This window comes from Pipistrellus hanaki (assembly GCF_964339955.1).
Source record: "Pipistrellus hanaki genome assembly, chromosome: 1".
NCBI classification, from domain to species: Eukaryota; Metazoa; Chordata; class Mammalia; order Chiroptera; family Vespertilionidae; genus Pipistrellus; species Pipistrellus hanaki.
The window spans coordinates 24,347,536-24,369,123 of NC_140503.1; the positions used below are offsets into that span (position 1 = coordinate 24,347,536).

General features: G+C 41.5%; 1 protein-coding gene across 2 annotated transcripts; it reads left to right on the forward strand.

The window, feature by feature from the left end:
• Positions 1-581: 581 nt before the first annotated feature.
• Positions 582-19,502, forward strand: MED6 (mediator complex subunit 6). 2 transcript variants are annotated; one of them, XM_084893653.1, is made up of 8 exons: positions 590-842; positions 8,270-8,429; positions 10,482-10,573; positions 13,138-13,220; positions 13,384-13,492; positions 15,328-15,443; positions 16,591-16,618; positions 17,673-19,502. In XM_084893653.1, the coding sequence occupies exons 1-8, from the start codon at positions 821-823 to the stop codon at positions 17,801-17,803; spliced, it is 741 nt and encodes a 246-aa protein (XP_084749779.1). In that variant the 5' UTR covers positions 590-820; the 3' UTR covers positions 17,804-19,502. The 2 variants fall into 2 exon arrangements, with proteins under 2 accessions (XP_084749780.1, XP_084749779.1); XM_084893654.1 differs by lacking the exon at positions 15,328-15,443 and having other exon boundaries at positions 582-842.
• Positions 19,503-21,588: the final 2,086 nt, after the last annotated feature.

The following is a 21,588-nucleotide window of genomic DNA, read 5'->3' on the forward strand; positions in this document are numbered from 1 at the left end:
TAGCTCCTAATCTAACAGCCCATTGGATGCACCTGAGGGCGCTTTTTAACTTGAAGATGTTCCCACCCCTAACTCTGCATAATCAATATGTTTTTTAATATGATCACAGGAAAGCAAGCTCGAATATTTGAATCTCTCATTGGTGGGCCGGGGCAGGACTCGCTCAGTCTCCAGCATTTTTTTTCATCAAGTATGCCAGGCCTCCTTCCTCGCAGGGTCTCTCTTCTCTTAGTTCTCCCTCTCCCAGCCGCGCTCCACCTCCCAGCCCCGCCCCTCTCCCCGCCGCGGCCCACCTCCCACCCCGCCCCCTCCACCTCCCACCCCGCCCCTGTCCATCTCCCAGCTCCGCCCCTGTCCATCTCCCAGCCCCGCCCCTCTCCCGCCGCGCTCCACCTCCAAGCCCCGCCCCTCCCCGCCCTCTCTACCTCACCTGTATTCCTCTCGTCTCCTAGCCTTGCCTCACCTCCAAGCCCCGCCCCTGTCATCCCCCCAGCCCCGCCCCTTCACTTCCCGCCCCAACTCCCAGCCCAGCCACTCACCTCCCGCCCTGCTCCACCTCCAAGCCCCGCCCTCCACTTCCAAGCCCCGCCCCCGCTCCCATCTCCCAGCTGCTTCCCCCTCCTCTCCGGTCACTCCACCTCCCAGCAGCTCTCCTGTGCTCCTGGCCTCCTCTCCTTCCCTGCTCTCCTGTAGGTCCCCTCCGTCCTGCCCTCCGCGTGTCTCCTCAGGGTCCCGAGGCTCTGCTACCCGCTGCTTCCGTCGTCACAGTGGTTACGCTATCTCTGCGCCGGAAGGAGAACCCGCCAACCGTTTTGGAATTATGGCGGCGGTGGATATCCGAGGTAACCTGGGCTGTCAGCCTTCGCTTCTTGCCGGCCTGGGGTCTGGTTTGGGGCTTTCTAGCTTGCGGGGCGGGGCTCACGCTCCTTTGCGATGTCTCCAAGCGCTTTCTGTGGACGACTCAAAGCTTCCGTCTGGCGAAAAAGAGCCTAGTTTCCCCCCTCCCCCCCTGTTTCGCGGGGTCTCTTTAGAAATGTCGAAACCAAGGGATTGGGGAAGGCTGTTTTGAGCCCTCAAACCCGCAGTGTTGTTTCACACACACATTTCTACAGTAAATGTTGGGGCTGCCGGGTGAAGGGATGGCAGAGCGGGAGGTGGGGTGATGAACAGACGTGACTTGGTTCACCTCCTGGGACTTGGCGTCGTGGTTGCTTTATTTCTGACATCGCGCGCTTTGCGTCCCTGAGCCTGGACCCCTAAGATTTTTTGTTTGTTTGTTTTGAAAATTTGTACAGTGTTCTTTAATGAGGTAACATAATCCTTTGAGTACACAACAGAAGGAAACTGAAAATACTGCCAGAGCTATGAATAATTACAAATATCCACCCTCCCTACCTCCATTCCCCCTCCCCCCCCCCCCCCCCCCCGGTAGTTTTGAATGATACCTTCTGTCACCCATCTTCTTTGGAGTAGTAGCCTCGTTACTCATTCTTCCTAAACAAGCTCTACCTTGGATCAGGCCATTTTACTGGCTGTTCTCCCATCCTGCAATGACCCCTAAGATTTTCTTGTTTTGTTTTTGAGCCCAAAGTTCCTCCCATCAAACACCCAACAGTGACCGAGGGGTCGTTTCTTTTTTGACAGCTGAACTATAAAGGCACTAAAATATTTGTCGAGCCAGTGACTAAGTTTATGGAGGCGCATTGCCTTCATCGCTGCTTGATCTCGGGGGGCATTAAGCTACACACCCTCTTCTCAGCCCACCCTTCAGTGAATTTGAAAACCAAACCAAATCAAACAAACAAAAGCCTAGAAATTGTGCTCTGGTATTCCAAGGAGGGAACCAACCGGAAGGGCGATTAAAAAAAAACAGCTGAAGCGTGAGAACCTAGTTCTCAACAGACCAGGTGCCTCCAGGTTGGGAGGAGGGATCATGAAAATTCCCAGGAAAAAAACTCAGCGGAGAGAACTGCCCGAGATTATCTTTATCTCCCACAAAACTCCCTACACCTGTATGAAACTCCCAAGGTGGATTTATTTCCAGTTGAAACTTCGTGGTACTTTTCTTAAAGGAAGTGTGAATTTTTGTACATACCTTGGTGCAAGCTGAGATTCAACCCCCACCCCCATCAGACTAAAGTAAAGGGGCTTTCCTCAAATAATGTTTTAACTATAGCCCTGGCCGGTGTGGTTCAGTGGTTGGAGTATCCGCTGGTGCACGGAAGGGTTGCGGGTTCCATTCTGTTCAAGGGCACATGCCTGGGTTGTAGATCTGATCCCGGCCTTGGTCAGGGGTGGTGGGGGAAGCAGCCAAAATTGATGCCTCTCTCTCACATTGATGTTTCTCCCCCCTCCCCTTCCTCCTACTCATCTCTAAAAGTCAACGGGAAAGAGTATCCTCTGGTGAGGATTAACAAAAACAGAAACCACTCAAGATGCTTAAGTATAATATGCTTCAAATCATTTCCATGTAGGTTGTTTTTGTATATACTTGATTTTTATTGATTTGAGAGAGAAGAGAGATTGAGATTTGTTGTGCCACTTATTTATGCGTTCATTGGTTGATTCTTGTATGTGCCCTGAGCAGTGGTCTAATTTGTTTCTTAGTGTATGGGGACAGCACTCTAATCAATTGAGCTACCTGGCAAGGGCTATATATATATATACTTGATTTTTAATGGGAAATGTTTGAGATTCCTTTCTCTATATTAATCAAAGTGGATGGAGTCTAGCATGCTTATTGCAGATATATTCTCATTTTATAATTATTCAAAATGTCCAGTGATCTTCAGCATTTCTGAAAAATACTTTTACATATTTTTCTTTTGTATAAGTCATGTTTCCAGTGCCTAATTTTAACACTTGCTGATTGTTAGAGAGCTGTTTGGGAGTCATGTCACCATGCACCCTTGCTACTAAATAAAAAGGAAACATTTAGTTCAGACTTTTTCAGTTTAACTTTATTTATTTATTTAGTTAGTTAGTTATTTTTAATTGGCTTCCAAAGGGGAGTTTAAGGTCAAAAGGAGTTTCGGGTGTGCCCAGATCCTATTAATCAAAATCTGGGTAAGCTCCTTATTTTTTGGTACAAGATTTAGCATATGGAGACCTGGGTGAGTCAAGGTCTTATTTTTGTTCCTCATTCCAAGCACATGGATTAAGAAATCAGTACTGATAAGAGAATTCTGCTACTGCCCTTGGGCTCAGCTCATAAGAATTAAAAGAATGTCCATGTGCCTTCTCAGGCCGCTCTCTACATCTCACCCTTTTTTACTAATTAAAATAAAATTTAAACATTAATAATAGGGCTCTAAAATTAAAAATAATTGCAAACAATGCCCATGCAAAAACTAAATTACATACATGTTATTTTCAAAAATTGAATGTCAAGAGCAAAACTCTGGCTATTAAATAATAACAACAATGCCAATGCAAAACAACAAAATGAGAAATCAGAATTATGGACATATTAATATTTTTAGCTACTAAATGAGTCTCTTTTGTTGCTGGTGTAGATTTACTCAGAGTACTTGGACTTGCTGCACAAGACTTTGCAAAAGACTGGAAGCTAACAGATGCTAGCATGAGCAGGGACATGATTAAAGAAGTAGCTTCCACTTCAGCCTTTAATTTCTTCAGTTGATTTCCATGTTGGCACCTCAGTCCCCTGCGTAGCTTTTTCTTCTCCCACTTTGCTGTCGTCTGGGCAACTCTCAGTCCTTTTGGGTGAAGAGACACAGGAGCTTCTCTGAGTCCTTTGTGATGATGGACATAACACTCTGGCACCCGAATTGGCTGCATTGCTCCTTCTTTCCTTTCATTTTGAACCCAGGGTTCGACCCCACAACACTCTGGGCCTGGCTGCTGCTCGGGCCTGGCTGCTGCTGCTCGGGGCCTGGCTGCTGCTGCTCGGGGCCTGGCTGCTGCTGCTCGGGGCCTGGCTGCTGCTGCTCCGGGCCTGGATGCTGCTCTGGGCCTGGATGCTGCTCTGGGCCTGGCTTCTCTGGGCCTGGCTGCTGCTGCTGCTCCGGGCCTGGCTGCTGCTGCTGCTCCGGGCCTGGCTGCTGCTGCTGCTCCGGGCCTGGCTGCTGCTGCTGCTCTGGGCCTGGCTGCTGCTGCTCCAGGCCTGGCTGCTGCTGCTCCAGGCCTGGCTGCTGCTGCTCTGGACCTGCCATTCTTCCATTTCTCCAGCTGGTCACATTTTAAGAGCCCCATCTGTCCCTCATTGCTCTTATTATCATGTTAATTGTTGCCTTTTAACTACCCAGTACCTCCTTCCTGTGGTTTTGGATGATAGATGTCCTTCATATTAGTTTTAATTTTTAAATTGTTGTGGGAGCGGCAGACCAGTTGCTCACCTATGCCGCCATCTTGGTTTCTCTCTGTTTCTTTTCTAGGAAATTCTTGAAAAACCTTATAAGCTTGGTTTTGAACTCTATATCCAGTCTCTTCTTTTCCTCCATTTCTTTTGTTTGTGAACTGTTTTCTTGTCTTGGCATTTTCACAGCTTCCCTGAGTTGGTAGGGTGGCTTTGTGTGCTAAGGTGTCCTATATGGTTCAGTGAGTCAGCCTCCCAGTTACCTGAGGTGGACAGTCTTGGTGTAGCCCTTTGTGGGCTTTGTGTGCAGTCTTGTTGTTAAGCCTTGCTTGTTGTTGGTATCACTGGGAAGCGTTGATCTCCAAGCCAATTGGCTATGAGGATCAGAAGTGTCTCAGCTAGGAGGGTTTCTGTATTCTGCTTGAATGGGGCGGAGTCTCGGGGTGGCACAGACAAGCTTTGTTGAATCCTGCACAATTGGTTGCAGGCGCGTGCACCTCTTTGGTATAGGCGCAGACAAGCTTTAGATTCCTGTCTGCCCCTCCCTAGGCGAGTCCTATTGGCAGCGAACGAGGAAGTTAGCCACTGGAAGGGCCTCTGTGCTCCGCTTGGATGGGGTGTAGTCTCGGTTGGTGCAGACAAGCTTTATTCAGCCCTTCCCTACGAGGGTCTGGTTTCTGAGTCCCGCAGCAATGGCCGCTGGCTTCACACACCTCCGAGAGATCCCCGCCCAGTCTGGCCTCTCTCTGTCTGGGGCCATCTATCAGCGCAATAGGGCTGTCCTGTTTTTCTCCCGAACAAGAAAGCCAGCCGTGCATTAGCTGTCCGCCCTCTCCGCGCGCAGGGAGCAAACCGGTAGTGAACTCGGCCCGCCCTCTCTGCGCTCTGCAAGCAAGCTGGCAGCCAAGTCTGCGGCTGCCTTTTCGTGCACAGTTTTTTGTACCTTCACGGTTCCTGAGGTTCAGCGCGCCTTCTCTCTCCTTCCCAGATGGTAGAGCCTCCCCTCAGCCAGCTGTCCGGTGCCTCAGGGCAATGTTTCCCGTTTTTCAGTTCCAAACTCAAACTTGTTGTGGTAGGCTGCATTCGGGTATCTGCCCTATGCCGCCATCTTGATTTTTCTCCTATGTTTTACTTTTTATTTGGATTTGTTAGAGTCTTTGCAAAGGCTCTAACATGAGAGGATGCCTGGTGTGTTAGAGGACCAGCATAGAGGCAGGTATGGCTGAAGAGAATCAGAAAAGAGGCGGGAAGGAGATGAGGCCAGAGAGATAATTGGAGGATTGCTCCTTATCTTCCTATTACAGGCCCCCATGCACGAAATTCATGCATTGGTGGTGGTGGGGGGGGGGTTTCCCCTTCAGCCCAGCCTGCACCCTCTCTTATTCAGGACCCCTCAGGGATGTCAAACTGACAGATTGTGCCCGATCCCAGAGATCAGGCCTAAACTGGCAGTGGGACATCCCTCTCACAATCCTGGACCACTAGCTCCTAATTGTCACCTGCCTGCTTGCCCCTAACTGCCCCCCCTGTCGGCCTGCTCGACCCCCCAAGTGCTCCCTCCCTGCTGACCTGATCACCCCTCACTGCCTCTGTGTGTTGGCCTGATCGCCCCTAACAGCCCCCTCCCTGCTGGCCTGGTTGCCCCACATAGCCTGCTTGTTCAGTCATTTGGTTATCCCTCACTAACCCCCTGCCAGCCAGGTCCTAGGCAGCCATCTTGTGAGGGTGTGACAGTCAATTTGCATATTACCTCTTTATTATATAGGATAGGTTCTCATCATCTCATGCTCATATGTATTGATTATCCATAATTGTTGGTAGGTAGGATCTTCACTAAACATTTTTTTGTTTCTGCAGATTATTTTCTTTCTGGAAATGATCTGTAATATTTTAACAATTTATTGTCAATACTTATTATGATACCATATATATGTAGTTTCTGCTATGTAAGTGATAAAGAAACCTAAAATTTTTCTCTACAAATGCCCTTGACTGGAATCAAACCTGGGACTCTTCAGTCTACAGGTCAACACTCTACTTAGTAGTTTTTCATTAGGAAATCTTTTTATTTTCTGGCTTGTTATACACAGTATTTGGTTATGGTATGATCCATTTATGATGAACCATCTTAATAGTCTCTACTGATTATTTCATCATTAACATATTCATCTATTTATTTCCTTTATAATGCACACAGCACATTTTACCTTTATACACTTACTTTTTCTCAATTCATTTTGCTCAGAATTGCTTGTCACTTTGGGTTAGGGCTGACTTCTTCAAAGATGCTAGAAGCAATTACAGTATAGAAGAGGTTGAGGTTTTTAATACTTCCTTCTTCAACTAATATTATATAGGCATTTTGATGGTCATGACTCACACCTAGTGGTATTTAGTATAGTTAGTGTTGTGAAACATCATTGCATCCATTAGCTAATAAAAGATCATTAATTAAAGGTGTCTAGCTCTATTTTACCATGTCTTTTTTTTTCTTTGTGCATTTTGAAAAATTTCAAACTTAATTCTATTCTAAAATATGAAATTGTATGATTTATAATTAAGGGCATTGTACTTCTCATTTGCTCTTTAACTTTTGTATCATCTCATCTATAATAATAACTTCCTAATTTATTTCTTGGTCCCTAATTGGGATGTTACAAACTGGTGGCTCTGGATGTGTTTTCTCTGGCATGAATGTTGTTTGAAAACTTTTAAATTAATTGCCAACATATAAAAACTTAGGCTTTCTAATTTTTTGAAAGATCTCTTTAAATTTCAAGTCTTATATTTCTCCATCTAATCAAATTATCCTTGAAACATATATTTTTATATTTCCCCATCTTTGTATATGCATTCTCTCTGCTTAGAATTGCTTTGCTCCTCTTTTCCAGCTTGACCCTCTATTTATTCTTTAACATACTAGAGGCCCAGTGCACGAATTTGTGCACTTTGAAAGGAACTGTGAGTCTTGAGGTTGTGGTGGGTACAGGGGTGGGTCTCGATCCATCCTCCATGACCCTACTCGGCCCCTCCTGTGATGGCCCCCAGTCCCCTGTCTGCCGGCAGCCTTGCTTCCACTGCCATTGCCATGGTTCCCACACGCTGATGGTGCTGGCCCTGCTCGCACTCGATGATGGCATGGAGTGATTGGGGCTGGTGCCAGCAGCGGGTGCAAGTGGAGTCAGCGCCGTCAGTGGGTGCAAGCTGTGGCTGCTGCTCCAATTGCCCCTCAGGAGCAAGGGGAGGTGTAGAAGCCCTCAGGGGCAATTGGGTCCGGCAGCTGCCACTTGCACCCACTGACGGTGTTGAGTGATCACAACTGGCGCTGGATGCCAGTAGCAGGTGTGAGCAGGGCTGGCGCTGGCAGCAGGTGTGAGCACCAGGCAGGTGTGAACACTGGTTGGGACCACTGGACCACAGCGCACAGGAGCAAAGAATTTTCAGAGGCTCGCCCCCATGATAGCAACTGACACCCTGCCTTGACCTCATGCTCCTGCTCCACCATCTTGCTGTGGCTTATGCCCACCATGTTCTGCTCTCTGCTGCTTGCTGCTGATGCCTGCCATGTTCCACGTGCTCCATCTGGTGGTCAGCGCATATCATAGCAACCAGTTGTTCGGTTCCGCCATTTGGTCTATTTGCATATTAGCCTTTTATTATATAGGATGGGATAGCGCTAAAACCCTCACCCTATAAAAAATCATTCCAGTTTCCTCAGGTAAAGTACTTTGCTCCCTCCACTGTGCTCTCATAAAACATTCATACTTTTATTATAGCACTTGAGTTGTTATTGATTTCTTGTGTACTAGTCTCTTCTATTAGACTGTGAGAGTATGTAAATTAAGATTCATGTCTTCCTTCTATTTATAGTGCTTACAACATGAGATATATTTGTAAGATTCGATTTTTTTCTCTTTTCTAATCTTTTATTGTTTTGTTTCTTTCTTATAGATAATCTACTCGGAATCTCTTGGGTTGACAGTACATGGATCCCCATTTTGAACAGTGGAAGTGTCCTAGATTACTTTTCAGAAAGAAGTAATCCTTTTTATGACAGAACGTGTAATAATGAAGTGGTCAAAATGCAGAGACTAACATTAGAACACTTAAAGTAAGTTATTGTAAAAAAAACAGCATCTTTGCCATTTAGAGATTCTGCAGTGAACAATTCTTTCAAGCTGTGGATCATGAAGTACAGAGTAGAAGTTTTGAAAGACTTGAGTTTGTTTGGGTTCATAACAAATTTTGATTGGCAAAGGAATTTTTAGTAGTCATTGGTTGCTTAGGAAGTTTTTTCTGTAATAACTTTGTATATGGTATTACTGTCCAATTAAAATATAGCTGTGAGGTTTAAATGTAGATCTGAGCAATGCACCTGTTATTCTCAATCTAGTAACTATATTTTTGTCTCCTCTACATGTACTTTAGTGTCTTTAGTAGGTTTATAGTAGATTTATCTTTGTATGACAAAGAAAAAATTTTAGCTAAACTTAACAAAGCAAGATTCTTCAGACTTAGGACGTTAAGAATTTATTACTGTTATAAAAGTTTCTGAAACAAAGTGGTTTATTTTTAATCTATCAGCTAAACATTAGGAAGAATTCATGAAATTAAATTTCTGTGGTATTTTAAATAATTTTTGTTTATGAGACAAATATTTATAACTATTAAGACAACTTACTGTTTTAAACATAATCTGCCAGATAAAAAAATGCAGTGGGGCAAGAATAAAGTTTTTGATATTTTCTAGTTGGGTAGAATATATAGTTGACATATACAGTCAAAACATGAATAGTCTTCATCATGGATACTTTTATATTTTACATATATTTATAGATCTCCCAGATCAAGAGGCATCATGGTATTTTGGTTGATATATATATATATTTATTATTATTATTTTTTTATTGATTTCAGAGAGGAAGGGAGAGGGGGAGAGAGATAGAAACATCAATGATGAGAGAGAACCATTGATCATCTGCCTCCTGCACACCCCACACTGGGGATTGAGTTTGCAACCTGGGCATGTGCCATGACCGGGAATCGAATCATGACTTCTTGGTTCATAGGTCAACACTCAACCACTGAGTCACTGCGGCTGGGCTTGGTTGCCTTTTTTGAAACATGCTCTTCAGTATACTTTTATGATGAAAATTTAAGTTCATGAAATTTTATAAATAAATTAGAGACCTGGTGCATGAAATTCGTGCATGAGGGGCTGTTTGTCTCTCAGCCCAGCCTGCACCCTCTCCAATCTGGGACCCCTTGAGGGATGTGCAACTGCCCATTTAGGCTCATCGGGCCTAAAGGGACAGTTGGATATCCCTCTCACAATCTAGGATTGCTGGCTCCCAACTGCATGCCTGCCTACCTTCCTGATTGCCCCTAACCACTTCTGCCTGCCAGCCTGATCACCCCATAACCATTCCCCTGCCAGCCTGATTGATGCTTAACTGCTCCCCTGCCAGCCTGATTGATGCTTAACTGCTCCCCTGCCAGCCTGTTTGCCCCCAACAACCCTCCCCTGCAGGCCTGGTCTCCCCTAGCTGCTCTCCCCTGCAGGCTCGATCACCCCAACTGCCCTCCCTTGTAGGCCTGGTCCCATCAACTGCTCTCCCCTGCAGGTCTGGGTCCCCCCCCAACTGCCCTTCCCTGCAGGCCCTCCTCTGTTGGCCTGGTCACCCCTAACTGCCTTCCTCTGCAGGCCTGGTTGCCCCTAACTTCCCTACTTTCCCGGCCTGATCACCTAACTGCCCTCCCCTTCATGTTTGATCGCCCCCAACCGTCCTCCCTTGCAGGCCTGGTCCCTCCTAGCTGCCCTTCCCTGCTGGCCATCTTGTGGTGGCCATCTTGTATCCACATGGAGGTAGCCATCTTTGATCACATGGGGTAGCCATCTTGTGTGTTGGCGGTGACAGTCAATTTGCATATTACTCTTTTATTAGATAGGATTTTGTTGTTTAAAAACCAGATCTTTATCTGTATTTGACTACCTCGGAAAATAGCCAGTTTTATTAAACAGCCAGGTTTTGATATCAAACACAGGCAGTTTTAATTCTACTTACAGTGTTGTTATACTTTTATATAATAATTTGAATGTTCTATAGAATTGTTTATAGGTCATTCATAGATCTCTGGATGTCTGTGTTCTATTTTCATTCAGTCAGATGGTCGGAGTGGAATACATCCTTTTACATGCTCAAGAGCCCATTCTTTTTATCATTCGGAAGCAACAGCGGCAGTCCCCTACCCAAGGTAAAATGTGTAAACTTCAGGCATTTTTTTCTTAAAATACATGATTTATTTACTTTCTGAGCTATCCAGATGTTTGTTTGTGTGTGTGTGTGTGTGTGTGTGTGTGTGTGTTTGTTTTGTTTGTTTGTTTGTTTTCTTGGGTTCTCTTTTGGGCATCCCCAAGCCAATATATATGTTCAATGCTTTACTAGGGGGACTCAGCATATAGTTAGTCATGCGTAAGTTTTGTTAAGGCAACACAGTAAGACTCCCCAGCCAGATCAATAAGTTAGAAAGCCATATCAAGTGGGCTCTGTCCAGGTGTAAGCTTTCTATACTTTCCCCTCTGTGAGGGGCTACACCAAGTATACCCTCCAGCAGTGAAATGCAGCTCCATGTGTATTTGTCTGTTCAGGAACTTGTTAGAAATGCACCATGCCTACTGATTAAGAATCTGATTTTAACAGGATATTCAGGTGATTTACTGCTCTAGGGCAAGAATGGACACGAGGGCTAATCATGTAGACTTCTTATGCCTGCTAAAATTCCAGAGCCTTAGAAGGATATCATATTTTTCGTACAAATTGTCTAGTCAGGCTGGTATAGCAGACATAGCTTTATCACTTAGGAAACGTTTTAAAAGGAGTTCCACTAGTCACATGCTTGGACACTAGGAGTCTCCCACCATGCCCAGGGACAGCTCTACAAGCACTAATAGAGCAACTCGCTATATAGAAACCACGTCTTGCCGGGACCGGTTTGGCTCAGTGGATAGAGCATCGGCCTGCGGACTGAAAGGTCACGGGTTCGATTCCGGGCAAGGGCATGTACCTTGGTTGCGGGCACATCCCCAGTGGGGGATGTGCAGGAGGCGGCTGGTCGGTGTTTCTCTCTCATCGACGTTTCTAACTCTCTATCCCTCTCAATTCCTCTCTGTGTAAAATCAATAAAATATATTTAAAAAAAAAAAAAAAAAAAAAGAAACCACGTCTTCTTGTGAGCACAGTGTTGGCATTCCAACTGAACCTTGATCATTCCAAGTAACTTCCTTTTCATCTCAGACCACTGAGTCTAATTCTGTTAGAAAATACATGGTAGGTGTAGTTTTATCAAATTCTTAGAAGGTTAGTTGAAAATCCTCATTGACACATTCAACCACAAGTCTTACCTGGTATATCTAACCAAACAAAAACTTGCCTTAGAAATCACACTGAAGAGTATAGAATGCAGATTTGATTTTGAATCACAGCGTTAGTCACTTCCAAAGGTGACCAGCACATCCCCTAATTTTAAAATCCCTCATAAAGACATTTAGTAACAGCTTTGGTATTAATTCCAGAGAGTGACTTGTTAAAGGAGTTCTAGAATCAAGAACTTAAATTTAGTTAAAAAAATCTAGAGCTTTTAGCCGGGACCGGTTTGGCTCAATGGATAGAGCGTCGGCTTGGGGACTGAAGGGTCCCAGGTTCGATTCCGGTCAAGGGCATGTACCTTGGTTGCGGGCATACCCCCAGTGCGGGGTGTGCAAGAGGCAGCTGATCGATGACTCTTTCTCATCAATGTTTCTAACTGTATCTCTCTCCCTTTCTCTCTGTACAAAATTAATAAAATATATTTTAAAAAAAAAAATCTAGAGCTTTTGTACAGAGAAAAAGAGAACCTTAGCCCTGGCCAGTGTGACTTAGTGGGTTGGGACGTCCTTCTATACACTGATAGGTTGTGGATTAGATTCCTGGTCAGAGCACATACGTAGGTGATGGGTTTGATCCTGGTTGGGATGTGTACAGGAGGCAACCAATTGATGTTTCTCTCTCCCTTCCCCTCTAAAATCAATGAAAATATCCTCAGGTGAGGATTTTTAAAAAAGAGAACCTTAGAACAAAGGCAAGACCACGGATAAGAGTTCCATGGTGAGAGGGTTCAAGGTATAGAAGCTATACAGGATAGCACCAATCTCCCTAGCAGCTGTTTTATTTTTTCGGATTCAGGATGGGAGGGAGCACAGAGGCAAGCTCAGCATATCTGTTACCTTTACCCTAGGCTGTAAATCTCTTGGCTGTAAGGTCTTATTCCACAAAGTGTGGTTGACTGACAACAGCATTGGATCACTTGTTAGAAATGCACTATGACTGCTGATTAAGAATCTGATTTTAACAGGATACTCAGGTGATTTACTGCTCTAGGGCAAGAATGGACAAAATTTTTTTCTGTGAAGGTCCACAGTAAATGTTTTAGGCTTTGTGGGGCTCATAGTCTCTGTGACAACTACTCACCTAGCAGCTGTAGATAATAATGTAAATGAATGGGAGTGGCTGTTTTATAATAAAACTTTATTTACAAAAACAGGACATTTAAAAAAAATATTTTTTATTGATTTCAGAGAGGAAGAGAGAGAGAGAGGAAGAGAGATAGAAATATCAGTGATGAGAGAAAATCACTGATCAGCTGCCTTCTGCATGCCAGGCCCTGCCTTAAGTGTTAATATGAGAAAATGTCAAATTTTAGTTTTTCTTTGTATGGAAATCTATTTAGTAGTTTGTGTACATAGCTGTATTCATAAATGTTTTTTTCCCCTTCTGCTTTAGTTATCCCACTGGCTGATTACTATATCATTGCTGGAGTGATCTACCAGGCACCAGACTTGGGATCAGTTATAAACTCTAGAGTGGTAAGTGTCTTCACATTATTTCAACACTAAAAACATTTACTTGAGCCACCTTGCTTTCAAGAACCAAACAGAGACCCTTGCGTAAGTTAGTATAAAGTGTTGGGTATTAAAATGTTTTGAGCATTATTAACGAGAAATTGGGAATTCATTTTCTTTTTACAAGCTCACTGCGGTGCATGGCATTCAGTCCGCTTTTGATGAAGCGATGTCATACTGTCGATATCATCCTTCCAAAGGGTATTGGTGGCACTTCAAAGATCATGAAGAGCAAGGTAGGTAGGACACCTGGACCTTATGAAAACATTTTCTGATATCTGAGAATGAATCTGTTTTCTTCAGGTAAACAGCTATTGATGATTTATAGGTGTGTTTTACTTCCCCTTAGGAAAATTCTTCATAGGATTATCACCTTGTCACAGCTACTATTTATATAAATAGATGTGGTAATAATAGCTTTCTCATAGGAACAGATATACATTTCAACCTGTTAGGTAAATGATAATCTTTGATAAGTGGATTCAAGTTTTTTAAATATTTGGAGCATGCAGAGAAATCAATAATGAGGACTGAGTTATGATGAAATTTCTTGCTTACCTAACTGTAGAGTCATCTTGAAATTAGGAACCGGAATCTCCCAGGCTTAAAACTAGGGGAGATGCTCTTAGAGCCTTATGCCCAGGTGACCAGTCTTTTTATTTTTCCATGTTATCACTTGTTGTAATGCCAGGTTCCCCAATTTCCATAACTGTTCATCTGCTACTCGTGCTATACCATATTTTACCAATAAGTACTAGAAGTGTGTCTATAGCAGAATACCTGTCGTCTGTATTTCCTCCTCCGAGAAATAGCAATTCAGCATTAATTACTAACAGAAAAGTAGCCTTTAAGTAGAATTCAGGCTTGTGGCTTGAATGGTCTCTCAGTTACAGTTATATTTATTCTTTTAAAAAATATATATTTTTATTGATTTCAGAGAGGAAGGGAGAGGGAGAGAGAGATAGAAACATCAATGATGAGAGAGAATCATTGATTGGCTGCCTCCTGCACACACTCCACTGGGGATCGAGCCTGCAACCTGGGCATATGCCCTGACTGGGAATCGAACCGGTGACCTCTTGGTTCCTGGATTGATGCTCAACTGCTGAGCTACACCCAGCTGGGCTATATTTATTCTTAATAGTTGTTGCAAGTTGCAACATCAGATGTAGGAAAGTTTACATTAGTTAAATAAACTTCTAAGAGCTCTCTGCCCCTACCCTAATGAAATGTTTCGAATGAAACTTATCTGGTCTCTTCATTTAGAGACCATCTCCCAATATATATCCTGCCCCAGGGAAATTCTATGTAATTAATTTAAGAATTTCTCTTATAAGTTCTTTCTTGTCTTGAGGACCTTCTGTTTGGTTTGTCCTGTTTTCTTTTTTTCTTCTTTTTTTAATGATTTCAAACAAATAATCTGGATTGTGATTTTGGTAATTATGGAAAACTTTAGCTTTAAAATTCTTTTTTCTACCCATGCTTATATACTAAATTTTTTTTCCATTATTTACGTTCAATACTATTTTGTATTAGTTTCAGGTGTATAGCATACTAGTTAGACAATCATATAGTTGACAAAGTTAAAACTAAAGTATCTTTAAAAGACATCAGCTTTTATTTATTTATTTTAAAAATATTTTTATTGATTTTTAGAGAGAGGAAAGGAGTCTGTGGGGGAGTGAGAAAGTGGGGGAGAAAGAGAGAGAAGGAGAGAGAGAGAGACATCATGTGAGAGAGAAATGTCAGTCAGCTGTCTCCTTCACACCCTTGTCAGGGATTGTGCCCTGACCAGGAATTAAACCAGTGCACTGGCCAATGCTCCATTCAACTGAGCCACACCAGCCAGGGTAACATCAACTTTTTAAATGCTAGAATGTTAAGTTCATTTAAGAGGGAGAGTTAGAATACTTCTGTGTATATGCTCAGTTTAACTTATTTGGGAGATTATGTTTTAACTAGCAGCCGTAAAAAATAATGAAGCTTGAATATATTCATGATGGATAAAAATTTGTGAAATAAAGAACACCAAACTAGGCAATATTTTGATTTGGACTTCATATTTTAACAGAAAAAGTTAAACCTAAAACCAAAAGGAAAGAAGAACCAAGCTCTATTTTCCAGAGGCAACGTGTGGATGCTTTACTCCTAGACCTCAGACAAAAATTTCCACCCAAATTTGTGCAGGTAATGAGAACATGTGTGGTAAATTTAATACTATTTCCTGGCATTTTTAAAAAGTTATTTTTATTGATTTTTAGAGAGTAAGAGAAAGAGGAAAGGGGGTGGGTGGAGAGAAAAATATCAATTTGCTGTCCCACTTATTTATGCATTCATTGGCTGCTTCCTGTATGTGCCCTGATCAGATATCGAACCCCAAACCTTGGCATGTCAGGATAATGCTCTATTCAATTCTGCCACCTGGTCAGAGCCTGTTATATTTGTTTCTAATTGAGAACTGTTTCAGATGTGACCTAAAAATATTGATTTTCTTTATTATTTAAAAATGATCTCTGAATCAAAAGAGAGGTTTTCAAAAGACTTAATGGAGAAAGTGAGTAAAGGGAATAGAAATAACACTGTTCTGTGCTCTTAAGTTTAATTTCTCCTTGTGTTTTAACAAACTATAAGGCCTACATATAGACAATATTTTCATTCAAAAGATTGCCGAAAATGTCATAGATAATAATAAAACTAGAATCTGAAACTCATGCTGTATTACTCTTAAGTGCTCACTTCCAGCCTGATGTGACAAAATGGTTAAAACTTAAATGACAGAATGGTTGAAACTTTAGTAACAAAAAATACCCCACAGAACATTTGAGGCAAAAGGTTTGCCATGATAAATGGAGGAGGCAGGAGTAATAGTAAGAGTTACATCATGTTGGTATTTAAAATACATGAATTCCATTAGTTCCAACAATAATAGTAAATCTACCTGCTATTTTACTAAATGAGCTTTTGAAGTGAAGTAGGCATGTGATGGAATATGTGAACATATTATTCTCCTGGTTAGTCTCAGTCCTTAATGGATCCTTTACAGGTTTTGTAGGTGTTCGGGAGTTATTTATATTTGACTCGTTTGTTCCAATTTTAGATTTGTTCTTTTTCAACAGGTGAATAAGAATTAGAAAATGATAAATTTACTTTTTATGATACATACAATGGTTCCTCTTCATGAAGTCATTTATAAACCTACTCATCAGGGAATATGCCCGAATGAAAGTATAATTTTAATAAGAATTATGAAGTGGAAAACAAAACAAAACTGCTAATTTGCCCTGTTTTCTTCTACTTCTTCCCACTCTTTTGTTTTCTCTGTTTTCCATTATAGCAAAAGTCTGGAGAAAAGCCTGTCCCAGGTATGGTTCATCTGATATTCTTGTTAAACTTCAAATAAGACAAAACAGCCTGTTTAACTCAGGAACAACTTAGCATATGAGATGAGCTACTGTCATTTAGTCCTCTAGATCAGGGATGAGGAACCTTTTTTCTGTCAAGGGTTATTTGGATTTTTATAACATCATCCAAGTGCCATACAAAATGATCAGCTTTAAAATTCACCTGCTGTATTTGGTCAAACATTTAGTTAACTCACCCCTAATGCCTAATGACCAAATGATTTCTTGGGACTTATATGGCCAGGAGCTATACATTCCCCATCCTTTTTCTAGATTCTCTCATTGTAGTTTGTTATTCCTAACCTTGAGATTTGCTGAACTGCCAAAAGACAGTGCTTTTTTTGTTGTTGTTGTTGCTTAATATTTATGATTATTGATTTCAGAGAGGAAGGGAGAGGGAGAAAGAGATAGAAACTTTAATGATGAGAGATAATCATTGATTGGCTGCCTCCTGCACTCCCCACACTGGGGACCAAGCCTGAAACTTGGGCATGTGCCCTGATCGGGAATGGAGCCATGACCTTCTGGATTAAAGGTGGACACTCAGCCACTGAGCCAGGCTGGCTGGGCAAGATGATGCTTTTGTGGTAGTGATGTTAGTATTTAAAAGGTGAATCAGAGTGGGAAGAATAGGAATTGAGGAGCTGTGGAAAAGCTGAGCTGATTTGAGGTTTGGGGTTCAGATTCTTCAAATTTTGGTATGGAAAAAGGTCTTCTGGTTCATCATTGAAAGGAGATATTGACCTATTCATTGAACCAGGTGGAATAATCATGTATACTATCTTATTAAATGCCATGTGTTTTTATCTAGTATCACAAATTTGCTTGGGTTATCCGATTTTTAGACTTGTAAATGGATTTTTATACATCTGCCTGATGAAACAAATTTAGAACTTGATACAATCAGGTCTAAAATGAATTGGTAAGAGTTTGAACCATTCACATTAATGGTTATCTAATTTGATCTCATCCCTTTATTATTCTCCTCCAAAAAATAACTCCTTTTGATGGGTAGTGGATCAGACAAAGAAAGAGGCAGAACCTATACCAGAAACTGCGAAGTCTGATGAGAAGGAGACCACAAAGAACATCCAACAGACAGTGAGCACTAAAGGTCCCCCTGAAAAACGAATGAGACTTCAGTGAGTATTGGACAAGAGAAGCTTGTAAGACTTCTTTTCCATCATTATACCTCATTACTGTGACAGGCTCTTGAACTTTAAAATTCTTTGTCACAACTCTCATTTGTATAGAATGTGCTTGCGCTTTATGCTCTTTAAGAAAGGATATAAGGATCCTCATGCTTTTGAGATGGATATTTGTATGTATTTTTTTGTAACCTTTCCCCTACAGGACTTGAGCAGCCTCCTCACTCACATGTGTACTGCTTATATGTGTTTGAAACCAAATTAAAGTATTTGTCTAAATTTCTTTATCATGACTTTTCCCCCTTGTTTCTCTCTCTCAAATATTTCCAGATGCACTTTGTAAACACAAAGGATTAAAGTAGTAAATACAAGATTGGTTTCTTTTTTAGTTTCATATTTCTCAGTATTAAAATAATTCAATTACTTAACAATTTGAATAATAAAAAAAAAATGGAAAAAAACTCACTTGTCTATACCATCACCCTACAAATTCTTTAACAGTTTTGTGAATTTTCTTTGTCTTTATTTTCTGTGCATATTTTAGAAACTAAAACTTGTAATTATTCTGTTCATATAATTTTACTTCAACACATTATTATGTCTGTTGTAAGCACTTCTCCATGTGACTATTATTATTTATATTGATGCTCAAATTGTCCCAGATTGGGCCATGAGATCCTCTTCATGCTGATTCCTGTGTCCTTTTGATATGACCCTCTCATTCATTAAGCATTTTCTTTACATTTTGGCACAGTAGTATATTCCATGTTCTTCCCAACCTTGGACTGGAATCAGCCATGTTTCTAAGGTCCTAGTTCCTTTTGGTGGAGAATGCATTTGGAAATCAAGATCTTTGAGCTAGGTGTGTTCATTTGCTATTGTGTCATTGCCTCTTGGCCCTTTCAGCTGACACAGTTAGGAACTAGATATATACTAACATATGAGTGAATACACATATTTTTCCACACATATATCTATGTTTATTAAAAGCCATCAATGCACAGTAATACCACCAATTCCAGTCCATCACCACGGTTCCAGTCAGGGCATATGTTGGGTTGTAGGCTTAAGCCCCAGTAGGTGGTGTGCAGGAGGCAGCCGATCAATTATTCTCTCTCATAATTGATGTTTCTATACCTCTCCCTCTTTTTTTCTCTGATATCAATTTAAAAAATATTTTAAAATGCTAATTACTTAGAAGTAATTTTTACCTTAAGTGTAAATTGCAACAAAAGTAGTAAGGCTGAGCCTTTGCTGGTGTGGCTCAGTTGGTTGGAGAGACATCCTGTACACAGAAAGGTCGTGGATTCGATTCTTGGTCAAGGCACATAGCCAGATTTTAGGCTCGATCCCTAGTAGAGGGCTTCAGGAGGCAACCAGTTGATTCTCTTTCATTGTTGATGTTCCTATCACTCTCTCCCTCTCTCTTCCTCTCTCTGAAATCAATAAAAACTATATTAGCCCTAGCAGGTTTGGCTCAGTGAATAGTGTCGGCCTGCAGACTGAAGGGTCCCGGATTTGGTTCCAGTCAAGGACACATGCCCAGGTTGCTAGATCTTCAGTGGGGGGCATGCAGGAGACAGCCTATCAATATCAATGATTTTTTCTCATTATTGGTGGTTCTCTATCTCTCCCTCTCCCTGGCTGAAATCAATAAGATATATTTAAAAAAAAATAAAAACTATATTAAAAAATTATATTGGCTCACTTTTTTTTTTTTTTCTCTTCAGTGTGGTTACATTACTCATTTATTAGGTTGTTTGGTTGATTTTATTTTGTTCTGAATTTAATTTTAGGTCCCTCCCCCCCATATTAATTTCTGTTTTGTTGTATTGTTTGAGGCATGTGAGATGTTAACTTGGTTATAATTGTCAGAACTGTCAAAAAAGATTCTAAGTATTATGCCTTTCATCCTCTAGCTCACTCATTTCTTCTGTCTTTTCCACCTCATTTCCTACCCATCCCCTCAAAAGTAAGCAACTTAATTATTCTCTAGTTTACCTGTACTATATTTATTTTACAAAGTTATATAGGTATATTCTTATTTTCCTTCTTACACAAAAGGCAGCATATTATATAAACTTTTTTACTTTGCTTATTTTCCACTTATTTAAGCATGAATTTTTTATATAAAGATATTAACACTTTCTTTGTCATTCTTCCTTCCAAATATTTTTCCAGCAAAGCTCCTTTTCTTATAGCTACATTACTGCAAAATATCACTTAATAGAAAAGCACACAAAATACTAGAGTACAACTCATTGTACCTGTGTAGCTCAATATGCAGGTAAAGAAATTGAACATTGCTAGTACCTCAGAAATTACTTTATGTTCCCTTCTATTTACAATGCTTGTCCCTAATTTTTTTGGGTAATCATTTGTTTCCTTTACATTTTTCCTATGTAACAGTGTATCCATAAATAAATGTGTGGTTTTTTTTTTTTGTGTGTGTGTGTGTGTGTTTTAAATATATTTTATTGATTTTACATAGAGAGGAATTGAGAGGGATAGAGAGTTAGAAATGTCGATGAGAGAGAAACATTGACCAGCTGCCTCTTGCACCTCCCCCCAGTGGGGATGTGCCTGCAACCAAGGTACGTGCCCTTGACCGGAATCGAACCTGGGACCTTTCAGTCCACACGCCGACACTCTATCCACTGAGCCAAACCAGTTTCGGCAGTAAATAAATGTTTTGATTTTCTGTTTTTCTTGTCAATTTTTTATTTTAGTTGTACTCATAGTAGTTTTGAAATTTCAAAATATACAAATCAAAATGTGAGCTTAAAAGAGAATTATTATTTCTATTTCAACTAAGTCTAATGTGTTAAAAAGATTGCTAAGGGCTAGATCTTTAGATAAACTGCAGTCAATGATTAGTGGGTGAGATAATTGCAAAAGATTGAGGAGAAATATAAATCTAGATAGAGTGTGTACCTGGTTTGCTTTGGGAATATTTTTAAGTCCTCACCGCATTTTAAAGAAACAAACCAGAAATCTTAAACAATATTTTAAGGATATGATTTATTAAGAAAGAACAGGTGGGCCCATAGTTAAAGAAAAGTCCTTGGTCCTATATCCAAAGATTGAAAATGAATGTACATATTTTTAAAACTAAAATGAAGTACTTAAAATATGTTTCAAAGTGCTTTAACCTTTTTCTCATTAACCAACCAATGGACCTGGCTGAGTCAGTTAACAGGCTTAGCCTATATAATAATTTTTAATAAAAATGAGTTCATCTATCTATATATATACAATGGCAGTGACCGTAAGGACCGAAGGCTCCACTGAACACCAGAAGTCAGTCCCGCAGTCAGTGCTGGGTTGCCGTGGTGACCCAGCACTGACTATCCCGCTGCAGGCATGGCAACCCAACACTGACTGCTGAAGGGGCTGCGGATCAGGCCCAGAGAGAAGCCTGGAGAGAGAAGCAGGGTCTAATCTGTAGTCTCCGTGGCAGCTGTTGATCAATCTTTGCCCCTCTCTTTTTCTCTGTACCTGGCCAGCAGCATGCCTCTCTTTCTCTCCGGGCTTCTGTGGGGGCTGCTGATCAGGCCCGGAGACGCTGACTGGCATAGAAACTGACCAATCAGAACAAAATCTCGGTCAACTGTGAGGAGCCAATAGCTGCTAGGAGGTGGAGCGTTTGACACTAATTAGCATAGAAACTGACCAATCAGAACCAAATCTGGGTGAACTGTGAGGAGCCAATGGCTATCTAGGAGGTGGCACTTTTGATGCTGACTGGCATAGAAACCAATCAATCAGAACCTAATCTGGGTG